Here is a 12138-nt window from a genome sequence, read left to right as displayed (position 1 = left end):
TGTGTTTGTTGGTGGAACAGGGGCCAGGACTCGACACAAAGTCGTGCGTTGAGCAACCATTGTTACCTCAGAATGCCTGCCCAGATACACTGTACCGTGACTGTTTGTTCCAACTGGAGTTTATTTATTTGTTTTAATTAGAGGCAAAATAATATTTTAATTTGGCTTTTTCCGCTTCGATTCCGAGTCCAAATGGTGACAATCAAGCGGAGAAATGCTCTCCCAAGAGCATTCACCGGTGCTTTTGTTTGCTGTGACCAGTTCCATGCCCGGTAGAGATGCTAACCCCGCTAGCATGTAAATGCTAACTAACACATGTGTGTCGAGTTACGTGTAAGGCTAACACATGTTTGCATGTTGAGTGGGAGGGTAACGTCTGCCCTCTCGCCTCCATTTTCTTCCACCCTGACCCTGGCTATCGCTTCCCTGCTGGACATTACTCTGTCAGCCCCCTTCTGAAACTCTATCCACCTTCAGAAGACTGACCATGGAGGTTGCAAAAAAAATGTGCCAGACCTGTTGCTTACCGTGTTCCCAGTCTGCACCAAACTGCTCCTCTGGTTTCGATATCCTTTTAAGTTAGTAGCGCTCATGACCTGATAAGGGAGTGGTCAGCGGAATACAAACATCCGTCTCCAAATACATCCGTCATAGTCCATATGTGTTTGACTTTGGGAATAATATCTGCTCCTGGAGCACTTTGACTGGGGACATAGAGGTGAGATTACTGCGATATAGCAGTATCATACATTTATGTCATCTTTCAAAAGGGTCTGAATATCATGTATTGCATTACCAATGTTCTCTGCTCAGTAAATACGTCCTTTCTCGGAAAATGACTTGGAAGCCCACGAGGTTGTTAGGCAATTGCGCAGGCAGCTGACCAGGGGAAACGTAATATGCCGTAAATTGTTTTTGAGGATTGCTTGCTCTTAGCTTGATTTGAATAAGCCAAAGTTCTTCACATGCTAGTGCTGTCTCCTCAACTTCATTTCCATTTATGTATTACAAGTCACCAGAAGAGAATGCAGACAACACTGGCAGACATGTATATCAGTCTAACATCTTCATATGGTGATATACAATCTATTTCCTATGACTTTTTCATTTCCTGTCTGGCAAGACATCAGTATAGTCTGTTTGGACAGTTCCTAAGCCATTCAAGTGGTTACCAATCTTAAAGAACATTCTGGCACAACCTAAACGATAATGCATTACAAACTGTTGAAATCGGATATTTAACTATTACATTATAGAATTGGAAAGTCAGAAACAGGCCTTAAACACGCATTTGCAAGAGCTGTGTCAAGTTTTATGTGGATCTTTCGTCAGTCAACAGATATAAGCCTACAGTATATGAAATGGTGCTGTGGGGAGACTAGAGTTTTGCTGACTAGCTTAGTAGTGTTAAGAGCACAAATCAACAGAGCAATTTTGTTAGGCAACATAAAGATTAGACGGAGAAATTGGTAGTTGAAAGAAGGTCTTAATACAACATCTCGTCAGAGGACTCATTTGTAGTCTGCACTACAAGGTGCTATCTTGACCCTAAAAGAGTTCTTCGGCTGTCCACATAGGATAACCTTTTAAATAACCCTTTTTGGTTCCAGGTAGAACCTTTTGGTTCCAGGTAGGACCCTTTTGAGTTCCATGTAGAACCCTTTAGAACCCTCAGAGGGTTCTACATGGAACCCAAAAGAGTTCTAACTCAAACCAAAAAGAGTTCTACCTGGAACCAAAAATGGTTATCCTATGGGGACAACAGAAGAACCCTTTTGGAACCCTTTTTTCTAAGAGTGTACAACATTTCACAACACACGTTATTATATAAATATCAGGCATTTTGTTAAGTTTTGGACACGGAATCAGTGGTCATTTTAAAGAGGGTTCTAAAATCCTGTCAGTTCTATAAATATTCCCTATGCCGATACATACCATGAAACAATCAGGAACTGTCTCTGAACCCACTAAAGTTGATTTGTGTGGTCCAAATATGAGCCTATTGCACTCTCTCTTTTAATAGCTGAGGTCCCCATAGACTTTCTGCACCTGGTGCTAAGAACGTCATTGATGGCCCTCGTATTGAAGAGTAGTTGCTTTAGAGTAGACGTAGAAGAGGCCTGAGGAAAACGAATTGTGTCTGACCTCCCATACACCCTCCTGTTTCCTCGGCCTGCCGAGGTCAATGCTAGGTCCTTGTGGAGTAATAACCTGTCGATTGTGTCTGACCTCCCATACACCCTCCTGTTCCCTCGGCCTGCCGAGGTCAACGCTAGGTCGTTGTGGAGTAATAACCTGTCGATTGTGTCTGACCTCCCATACACCCTCCTGTTCCCTCGGCCTGCCGAGGTCAACGCTAGGTCGTTGTGGAGTAATAACCTGTCGATTGTGTCTGACCTCCCATACACCCTCCTGTTCCCTCGGCCTGCCGAGGTCAACGCTAGGTCGTTGTGGAGTAATAACCTGTCGATTGTGTCTGACCTCCCATACACCCTCCTGTTCCCTTGGCCTGCCGAGGTCAACGCTAGGTCCTTGTGGAGTAATAACCTGTAGGAACGCGGTAATGCAGGGCAGATGCTTTTGTCAGCATCAATCTGTTTAGGTACTACTACTCATGTAGTCCACTTAAGTACCTGTTCTTGAATTACTGGAAAACTTAGTCGGATGCCAGTAGTTTGAGCAAAAGCACGGCATGCCTGTTGTCTTGGATAGGGCTTGATTATGACATAACGAGTGACTGTTTTGAATGATCAAATCAAATCAAATGTATTTATAAAGCCCTTCTTACATCAGCTGATATCTCAAAGTGCTGTACAGAAACCCAGCCTAAAACCCCAAACAGCAAGCAATGCAGGTGTAGAAGCACGGTGGCTAGGAAAAACTCCCTAGAAAGGCCAGAATCTAGGAAGAAACCTAGAGAGGAACCAGGATATGAGGGGTGGCCAGTCCTCTTCTGGCTGTGCCGGGTGGAGATTATAACAGAACATGACCAAGATGTTCAAATGTTCATAGGTGACCAGTAAGGTCAAATAATAATAATCACAGTGGATGTCGAGGGTGCAACAGGTCAGCACCTCAGGAGTAAATGTCAGTTGGCTTTTCATAGCCGATCATTCAGAGTATCTCTACCGCTCCTGCTGCAATGAAACTAAATATAAATTGTTAGTCATTGGTACGGGTAATGACAAGCACTCACTTATAAAATAGTTTCCAGTGGGTTCTCTGTTTTTTATTTACTACAGTTCCACATTCGTTTGGTCATCCAAAGTGCTGTAGTATTGTAGGTGCCAGTTATGATAATTCAGAATTGCGTTGGTCGATAAAACTGTCATAAACACCTCATTTGGTGCACTGGAGTGCCTGACTCCAGTAAGTCTTGGTAGTTGTCTGGAAGCCCAAGTTTTCAGTGAATAAGTGCAGTACTGTAGTGTGCTCCAGATACAACATACACAAAGTCCTAAGATAATGTGAGGAAAGACGCGTTTTGAACTTAAAGTCTTTTTCAATGTGTGAACCTTTAGGCCTTGAGGGAGGCGAGAGGCTGTGCAAGAATAACAGGCTGAATGACGGCTATGGCTCATATCCATCTCTGTGAACGAAGCAATGTTACTGTTGTGACTGAGCCGCTAACATCTCACTCGTGAATTCCTCTTCCTCTCCTTTAGTGAGCCGGGCCAGACATTCCAAAGAGCTGCTACACCTCAACTTCCTAATTGCTGATCTTTGTTTACATGAGAGATACGTTTAGCGTGAAGGTAAAGACAGAGGAGAGAAAGGCCTTGTCAAAGCAGCCCATTCAGAGAAGAATGATAACAAACACACTTACTTCAAATATACCTGCCTCTACTTTATTTTTGTACTGTACAGTATTTCATTATTATCTGAAAGTCACTATTATTTTATGTGACAATAATGGCTTCATCATTTACTACAAGAAGTTGCATAAATAATTTAAATGTAGAAATAAAATATAAATATGCAGTTCATTCTTTGTAACAGTCCTTCTTTGAGTCTCTGAAGTACAATCAGGCTATACACGGACAACTCTGCTTACATGACAAAATCCCTTCCAGTTGCTATTTCAAACACACAATTGAACAAGAAGCAAACATTGTCAGTACAGTTTAGAACACCAAAACAAGGAAGTATTATGAGAGAATGGCACAACGGAATGTGGACAATAAGCTGAAAGGTTCATAGTATTCTTAATTAAATACAGCTCAGTCTGTAGTAGGGATGAGAAAGGGGAATGGGTTTGTCAGCATGGGCAAATTGGGGATCCAGAACTTTTTCCTGTTTGTCTGTCTGTCTATGTGTGTCTGTCTGTATCCTGTGGGATGGCAGCAGCCAATATAAAACAATTCTGATTTAGTTTCAGTCTTTTACCTCATTCCTATCTTTCCTGTCAGTTCTATTCAGAGATTTCACTGTAAAAATGAACTGTCTAACTCATTAAAGAAATTGACTAGTGGCTATTCAAACATTTCCAACGGTAAGTAGAACTACAATTTTAGAAGTGGTACTAACTCATATGCCACTTAATATTTTTAAGAACTGTTAACAAATATTAGGTTATTGAGTAAATATAACTTTATTTATTTGTGTTCTGCTAATCTAAAGTTATTGAGTCTTTACAAGTAATGATTATTTCATATTTTAAAGTCAATCTAACATTAAACATTACTCAATAAATTGTTGTTACTTGGTTCTATTTTGTTTTACATCTTTACTTAAAATAGTAAAGTAGTTGTCAGACATTGATATTGGAGTAAAAAACACTTTGTGCTGATATAGAATTGTTACGTATTTTTACAAGTTATGAATACCTAATAATGCCACATGGCTCTGTTTGTATAGGATTGTCGGTAATAAAAAAAAAGTACTTTATGATACAGTACTTTTACACAATGTATGCATGTTTGAAGAAAGAAAAGTATATTTCTAAAATAGTATTAAGCAGTTTTTTGTGCTATGAAGTGTAACAGATTATGGAAAATGACATCAAAACCATCAGGCAAATGTACTTTCAATAATGAGACAAGAAATTCCCACTATCAACAAAGTCACTCTGATTGACAGAGGCAAATGCAGAATCATGTAATGCTTACAACTCTACCTCCAGTTACTGCTAGAGGAACGAGCACTGTTCTCAACAACGCCTGCTAAGGTGGGTTCAAATGACAAATTGTCAAATACATAAAACAATGTTAGACACGACCGCTGAAAATTACTAACAGAACTACTTACTACTTGCACTTGAAAACGTAAGTTGAAGGGACCCTAAATGTTTAGGTTCACTACAACAAATATTCATGCTAAAGTAACTTCAATTTTTATAGTTCAGAATACATAATGCGATTTCGTGTCAAATAGTTCAGAAAACCCAAAACAGTTAAGTATTTACAACTTAAAAATATAACAATATGGGTGATGATGTCACTTTATTACTTTAAGTATATTGAACACTGCATAGTTTGAGTTGGGTGGTTTCCATCCCAAACATTGTTAGCAGAACTAATTGCTATTTACAGTGTAGGGCTGATAGTCAGAGAAGTGGAGTTTTTTTTCTCTCCCTCACCATCTAGGTTCTAAATGAATAGAATAGGGATATGGCTAGTTGGTTGCCAATGCTATTTGCTGCTAACAAATGGTCTCCATTCAGGGTGTAGTTGAGCATAGAATGCTGTGCCTCAAGGTAACAACAGGCACAATTGCTGGAGCCTCCACTACACATGAGGATCTTTTGTGTGTCTGTGTGGTTTCAGCAAACAGGAACTAGCCATGTCTAGAGGAAATGGCTTTTCATGACTCAAATCCTAAACACAGGAATGGGCTCATTTAGTCATTAAGATGGGTCACTGGAATGCCCAGTCACCTGTTTGACCGCAGGCACCCTGGTCTTAGAGTGCTGACACAACCATTCCCCACCCCTCTCTCTCCCCCTATCTCTTTCACCATCACGGGCCACTAGGGCCACTGGGCCAGGGGCCTTAACTGACAGCTCCTATACGGCTGCTATGGAGTGAGGAGGACCCTGGGGGGGCTCCTGGTGAGTGCGGTGCTCCCCGGGCTGTCAGGAGGCTGCGTGGTCTGGGGTCAGCAGCCCACCTCCATAGCCTGACACCCCAGTCCTGCCACATGCTGCTCAGTACAGAACACCCAGCCATAGAGGCGCTAGAACACAGTTAGGCCTATAGGGTTGAAAAGTGTCTCTGTGCTCTATCAGGCAATGTAGCCTGCCCGGTGGATGTTTTGACAAGTGGGGTTTGAGTTTAGGTGCACCTCTTGCTGTAGCGAAGGTGGATTCTCTTAGTGTCTGGGTCAAAGGCTGTTAGCTATAAACCGGAACATGTAAAATACTGTACACTTCCATCCTAGCAGTGTTCCACCTTTCCTGGCCAGTCACATGGCCTTCCCTGGCATTCTGTCGACTCATTTGGTCATGCAAATCAAAAGTTCAGAAATATTTTGGAAAATAGGCTGCAAAATCTATAGTGCCTCTCTGGTGAGAAAGACTTGTGTCAAATCAGTCCAACAAACAGCTTTACAAATCCTTTTTTTGTTGAAATGGCTCTTCTTCTCCCTCTTCCAGTGAAGGAGCCGTGTTGGGTGTGTGTAACATGTGCGTGTGTACTGCTTTGGTCTCTGTCCGTGTACGGAGGAAGGAAGAGCATCCTCAGTATGAATTGCTGACCAGCGTCGGTGTGTTGCTTTTGTTCCGACTCCCAGGCAGCCGGGTGCGTTTCTTGTCACGTCTGGGCTTGGCCTCTGAGGAGCTCTCCTTGGCCTCTGACTGGTTGTGGTGGCGGCTGTAGCGTTTGCACTTGCAGGAGGTGACCACGCGGATTTTGTAAGTCCGGTAGTTGCCGTTGGGGCACTGCAGCTGCACCCGCTGGGTTCGGGAGTGGGCTGGGATGCAGCGGTAGTCAGAGGCGCTGCTCCGCCACCATTTGCCGCGCATGATGGAGTTGGGTAGGAGGTGGGCGGGCATGCACTGACCCGAGCACACCAGCTCCTTGACGGGCTTGGCACTGCGGCAGGAGCCGTCAGTGATGTAACGGGTGGAGCGCAGCTCCCTGCAGCTCAGCTCCGAGGCACCTGGGGTGAAGAGGAGGAAATGAGGTTTACACACTCTGTGGCATCGCTCCAAATCAAACACTTTGAAGACGATACGACTCGAGAGACAATCTTCCATTTAACTATTCAAGAGTAGAGAGCTATACAGTTGTGTCTCCGTGTGCTGAATGTGTCAAAAACGCATGGTTCCCATTGTTCATATACTGTTATTCCTTTATTCTAAGAACTTGGTTAGTTTGCGTGTGTGGAGCTGGGCTGGGAAATGGAATATGATTCAGAATTTAAATAATCTAAAATGTTCATAAACTCTTCCTTCTGTTTTAGAATTGATGTACAAATGTACAAATCCAATTCAAAATCAATACTGTCACATTTGTTTGGTGGAAGGGCTCAGTATGAGGTGGGAAATTAGTTAAACTCAACACTGACGTTGATGCATGATCTGATGATGACTGTTGCCTGAAAATAAGGTTGGATGTGGAATTCCAGCAAGCAGAAATCAGCTGATAGCAAATCCAGAACAGAATGATATTGAACAGCTCAATCAAACATAATGGAGATTTAAGTTGGAACCAAAGCTGCCATACACAATGCAGGCCCTCCGTAAATGATGTGAAGATTGGAAACAGTCTAAATGCTTGCTGTACAAGTATTTTAATTCCAAAATGAACAATTTGACAATTGGAAACAAGCAAAACGAAGAGAGCATAATCAGTGCATGACTGGTAATTCAATATTTTGGCCATGGCCTTTTCTCAACAGCCCTATGCATTAGTTATTGTTATCTTTCTTTACAAGTGGCGTGCAGAATAGCAGAGGACGTGTCGGTATGGAAACTATACACTCGGAGAGGGATCTGTTTTTCTTTTGTAGCTTTTCTTTTGCGAAAAGGAGAACAAAGGATTTATGGAAGGATGACTTCCTGATCTGGTGTTTTTGTGTCTCGGCTGCTCGGGAGGCCACAGCATAACGGCTCTGCTCTGGTCTCAGGTCTCTCTCAGAGTGCCGACTGCTGAGCACAGGGACCGGGGAGGGACTGAAGGGGGAGCCAGACAGACCCCACTGGGACCATGGAAAGAGTCATGGGAAGATATGGTCCTCCCAGAGGGAGGCAGATAGGCCTATGAGGAAAACCTTTATCACGTGACCCATTAGATCAGGGGTGCTCAAACTTTTGGACTTAGCGGGCCAAAATATAATCTGAGTGGTGGGCAGTGGGCTGAACAAATAGACATGATCTATTTAGAAATACAAAAGGTAAACCATAGCTTTTTAGTAAGCAATCATAAAATCCCATCACATCATTGTTTCACTATCTCTCTGTTGATGGATATTGCTCAGTATAAGAAGAGATTTAGAAATGTGCATTTTCTTCCAAACCCACTCTGAAGCCGTCTGTTGTTTATGAGGTGTTCAAGTATTATGTCAAATGTATCTCATAGTTCAATACAGCAATTTAGATCCTCGGGACAAGGTTTGTCATTTGTACTCTATGTACAGTCTCTATTAGATTTGAAATTATGAGACTGGGAGAAACTGTGAAAGAATGACATTTTGCATCTTGAATCCATGAGAGGCTATTCAGAGATATTTCCTCTGTACAAATCAGCATGACTACAGCAGAACCTTTACTGGCCACAGGTGGGAGTCATTCTCCAGCACCCTGTTGAATTTAACCAGCAATTTCCAAATACCCTGAAGAAATCCCCTAAGAACAGAAACCCTGGCATTTTCTTTTTGGACACATGTTGTTGCGATTAAATAGTTATCGCATAGGCAGACCTTGACTAATTGTATGAAAGAGAGGGGAAATAGCACGGAGGATAGAGTGAAAACCATGATCTCTTGTAATTCCACCTCTTCAGATTGTGTGAGGAGAAAACCACAGGCATATAAATGAACGTGTTGCTCTCTTGGCCTTTGCGTAGCAATCATCTAACCGCAATCCTGCTTCCTCCATTCAACAGTACAGCTGTTCCAGTCTAAACACCATTGTCCAGCATCAACAGGGAAAGCTGCAATTAAAAATGGCCCCTGGGGTTTCTTAAGCTTTATCCATGATTTGATATTGACTATTCTATATAGAAAAGTAGCACTTTTCGGCACTTTCAGAAATTAAATGAAAAATGATTGGATGTTCTGGGTGGTCTTTGGAGGGTTTCTTTGGCATAATGATTCACATAAACCACACAGGTGAGGTATCATTCTCCGGGTTATTGTGTGACCATACTTTGAGAATTGAATCGATACATTGCACATGTTTTAAGATTAAAAGGATGTGTGTGGTCTTACACATGGACGGAAACGAATTAACCCGTGCGTAAAGGACTACAAGCTATGCTGGGAAATGAAATGTGTGGTGAGTGTGCGTTATTTGAACAGTACAGACGGTCCAAAAGCTATGTGCTTGAGAACATAATGTCAATCCAACATGACACATTATTAGATACTGTAAAAACGCCTCGGTTTACCATAAATTAAAAGCGCTCTTTTTTCACCAAGTGATTGCTCATATTTCGCACGAGTACAGTACAGCACAGCTGTTCATAGATATCCATGAAATATTAGCACCATCCCAAGCTGTTTATTTTAAACGTTTAGATGTTATATAAGTACCACTTATTCAAACAAAGCGTTACAGTAAAATTCAAATGAAATATTATTAGATTGATCAAACAATATCAAATTATTCAATGAAATTGATTAAAGATGATCCATACAGTTTCATCCTTTCTGAAGACCAATCTCACATTGTACGGGTGGTTTACATGTTTTACAAGTAATGCGAGTTATGATTACAAGTAGGCCTAATCATAATGCGCCCCGAATATGGACATGTAATCCTCTAGTCCTAATAGCTATGTAGGCTACCAGATAACGTTCAAAAGGAAATACTCACTATAAGAGGCTGTGTTTGCTGAAGATCTTCTTCCCCCGTGTTTTGGTCGATTCATTGTATTACTGTTATTATTAGAAGCCTGTAGTATTGGTTGCTCGGGAGGCTGTGCGTTTTCAGTATATTCTGGTATGATTTCTGTAGCATCGTTTTTTAGTACCCTCCATCCTTGCACGACCGTACAACATCCCTGTAGCAGCAGCAGCCCGGTGCTGGAGACGAGGAGCGCGAGAGACACCTGCATGCTTATCGATCGGCGGTAGAGCGGGTAAAAAACGTCGGGTAAGATGCGCTCTGTAACAACTTCACCAATTCCACCCATACAAGAGACGTTGACGCTATTTAAATACCCAAGCTTTCGTCAAAACTGACAATTAAGAGCTTACACAAAGTGGGAGGGGTCCAGCCCCAGCCAAATTCATTTATTTAAAAAATGGTGGGGAGGTGCATGGGCGCTCGCAAGGAGAGGTGAGCACGGGTTTGAGTAGGTTGGCTTTAGGGAGACAGCGCATCCACCTCCGTCTCTGGTCTCTTTGAGTTCTTGTAACGCAGCTTTTTTCCTTCGTGATTAACGCACTATGTGTCTCAAAAGTATAATAGTTGTTTTTAAGTGTTCTGTTTGGAAAGTGATGCAGGGCGCAGTCGGGAAGACGATAGAGTGACGTTTCATGGCTAGGCTGCTTCCCTCTCCATCATAGACAACTTTTGATAGCTAGCGCAATTTTGTTTAAACAATTATAAGTAAAAAAAATAATAATAATAAAAACATGAATAATAGGGTAACAAATAATTGCGAAATTGTGAAATTCGTACCTTTTGACAGGTCGCAGCAGTCTATTTGCAATATTACTCGTTTGTTTTATTACATGTATTTTGTTGTTTATTGTAGGCTCGTGTATCTGCTTTGGAATTAGTGTAGACTATTGACCAAACATTTATTGCACAGTCATAGACCTCTTGAAAAAGGATCTAGAAATGTAACACCATTCTTCTTCAGACAACTCATAACACATTATCACCATTTTCTTCCTGATTCTTTGATTCACTGAGAATGACAGGTCCTATCCTGTATCTAGTGTCTGGTACTCTGGTTTTAATCAAATTATTTGGACGGAAAAGTAGATTCCAGCAAACTCTTGGCATCCTTGAAATCACAGTCTTTCGATTGGAAGTGCTGAAAGATGGAGGCTCCATTGTACAAATGCTGCCCCCTTGAGGGACAATAAACAAATAAACTGTTCAGTGGAAATAGATAGGATTTTGACGGGGCTCTGATCAACATGACATGTTCTCCTATTGAAGTTATGTTGAGGAGGATGCAGCGGACGTGCCCAGTGTGCTGCATGAACACACTCACATTCTGGAAAAATAGTACTGTTCATGACACATTGTCACCTATCATTCATTTTGGGAACTGAGCTGTGGTCATAATGAGATGTTTGATGGTTTCCTTCTAGCTTTAGGCGTATTCCCACTGGGCACAGACATCAATTCAATGTCTATTCCACGTTAGTTAGTTCGACATAATTTAATTGAAGTGACTTGGAAACAACGTTGATTCAACCAGTGTGTGCCCAGTCAGTTGAAATGAAACATCAGAGTTGAAATTGATGGAGCAAGCCAACAGGCCACAAAACCACGCCAATAATAATCAAGGATAAGGATGATTTAATTATTGTTGCAATGTTCCTTTCTCTATTTCAGCCACCCCAGAAGCCACAATAAACAACCAGCCTAGAACCTGTCAAAAAGAGAGATCAACCTGCTTTGCTTATGGGCTCCTAGCTTTGACAGTGGGTTAGTGGACTGGACACAGCTCTCCCTATAAGACTCTGTCCGTGTTTCTCCATGTCTGTGCTCCTGTCATCCCCCTGGTAAAGAATGGTCCCGTGTCCACCACAGCGCCAGCTCTGATTACTACCTTCCCTCCCTGTCGCTCACAGTCCTCCTGTTTTTGGTTTTCTGAATAGAGCACCCAGGGTCCAGCACTTTTTTACTGCTTCATCATAATAACAGTCAAGGCCCTGAATAACAATCAGATGCTCTCCAGATTGTGTAAGGGCCGCCAGCAGCGTAAAGGGATGGTTGGACATTTTATTTTATAGGATATGAACAAACACAACGTCTGAGCCACATAAACAAAGCATTTAGCTCCTCGGGACTGG

General features: G+C 42.1%; 1 protein-coding gene across 1 annotated transcript; it reads right to left on the bottom strand.

The window, feature by feature from the left end:
• Positions 1–3826: 3826 nt before the first annotated feature.
• LOC106579332 (sclerostin) lies at positions 3827–10457 on the bottom strand. The gene is made up of 2 exons (XM_014159161.3): positions 9977–10457; positions 3827–7098 (listed from the first exon to the last, which is right to left on the bottom strand). Exons 1-2 carry the CDS (start codon positions 10293–10295, stop codon positions 6677–6679), a joined length of 741 nt encoding a protein of 246 aa, XP_014014636.3. The 5' UTR covers positions 10296–10457; the 3' UTR covers positions 3827–6676.
• Between the last annotated feature and the right edge of the window lie 1681 nt (positions 10458–12138).

This window comes from Salmo salar, chromosome 19, assembly GCF_965601325.2.
Source record: "Salmo salar chromosome 19, fSalSal1, whole genome shotgun sequence".
NCBI classification, from domain to species: Eukaryota; Metazoa; Chordata; class Actinopteri; order Salmoniformes; family Salmonidae; genus Salmo; species Salmo salar.
The sequence above is the reverse complement of the archived record's forward strand: the minus strand, read 5'-3'. Positions and strand labels throughout refer to the sequence as shown.

Bases quoted from the DNA above. Each gene is read 5' to 3' on its own strand.
- LOC106579332 (XM_014159161.3), bottom strand. From the start codon at position 10,295: ATGGGTGGAATTGGTGAAGTTGTTACAGAGCGCATCTTACCCGACGTT. The intron at 7,099-9,976 runs GTGAGTATTTCC...TCTTCACCCCAG, and splicing joins AGCAAACACAGCCTCTTATA to GTGCCTCGGAGCTGAGCTGC.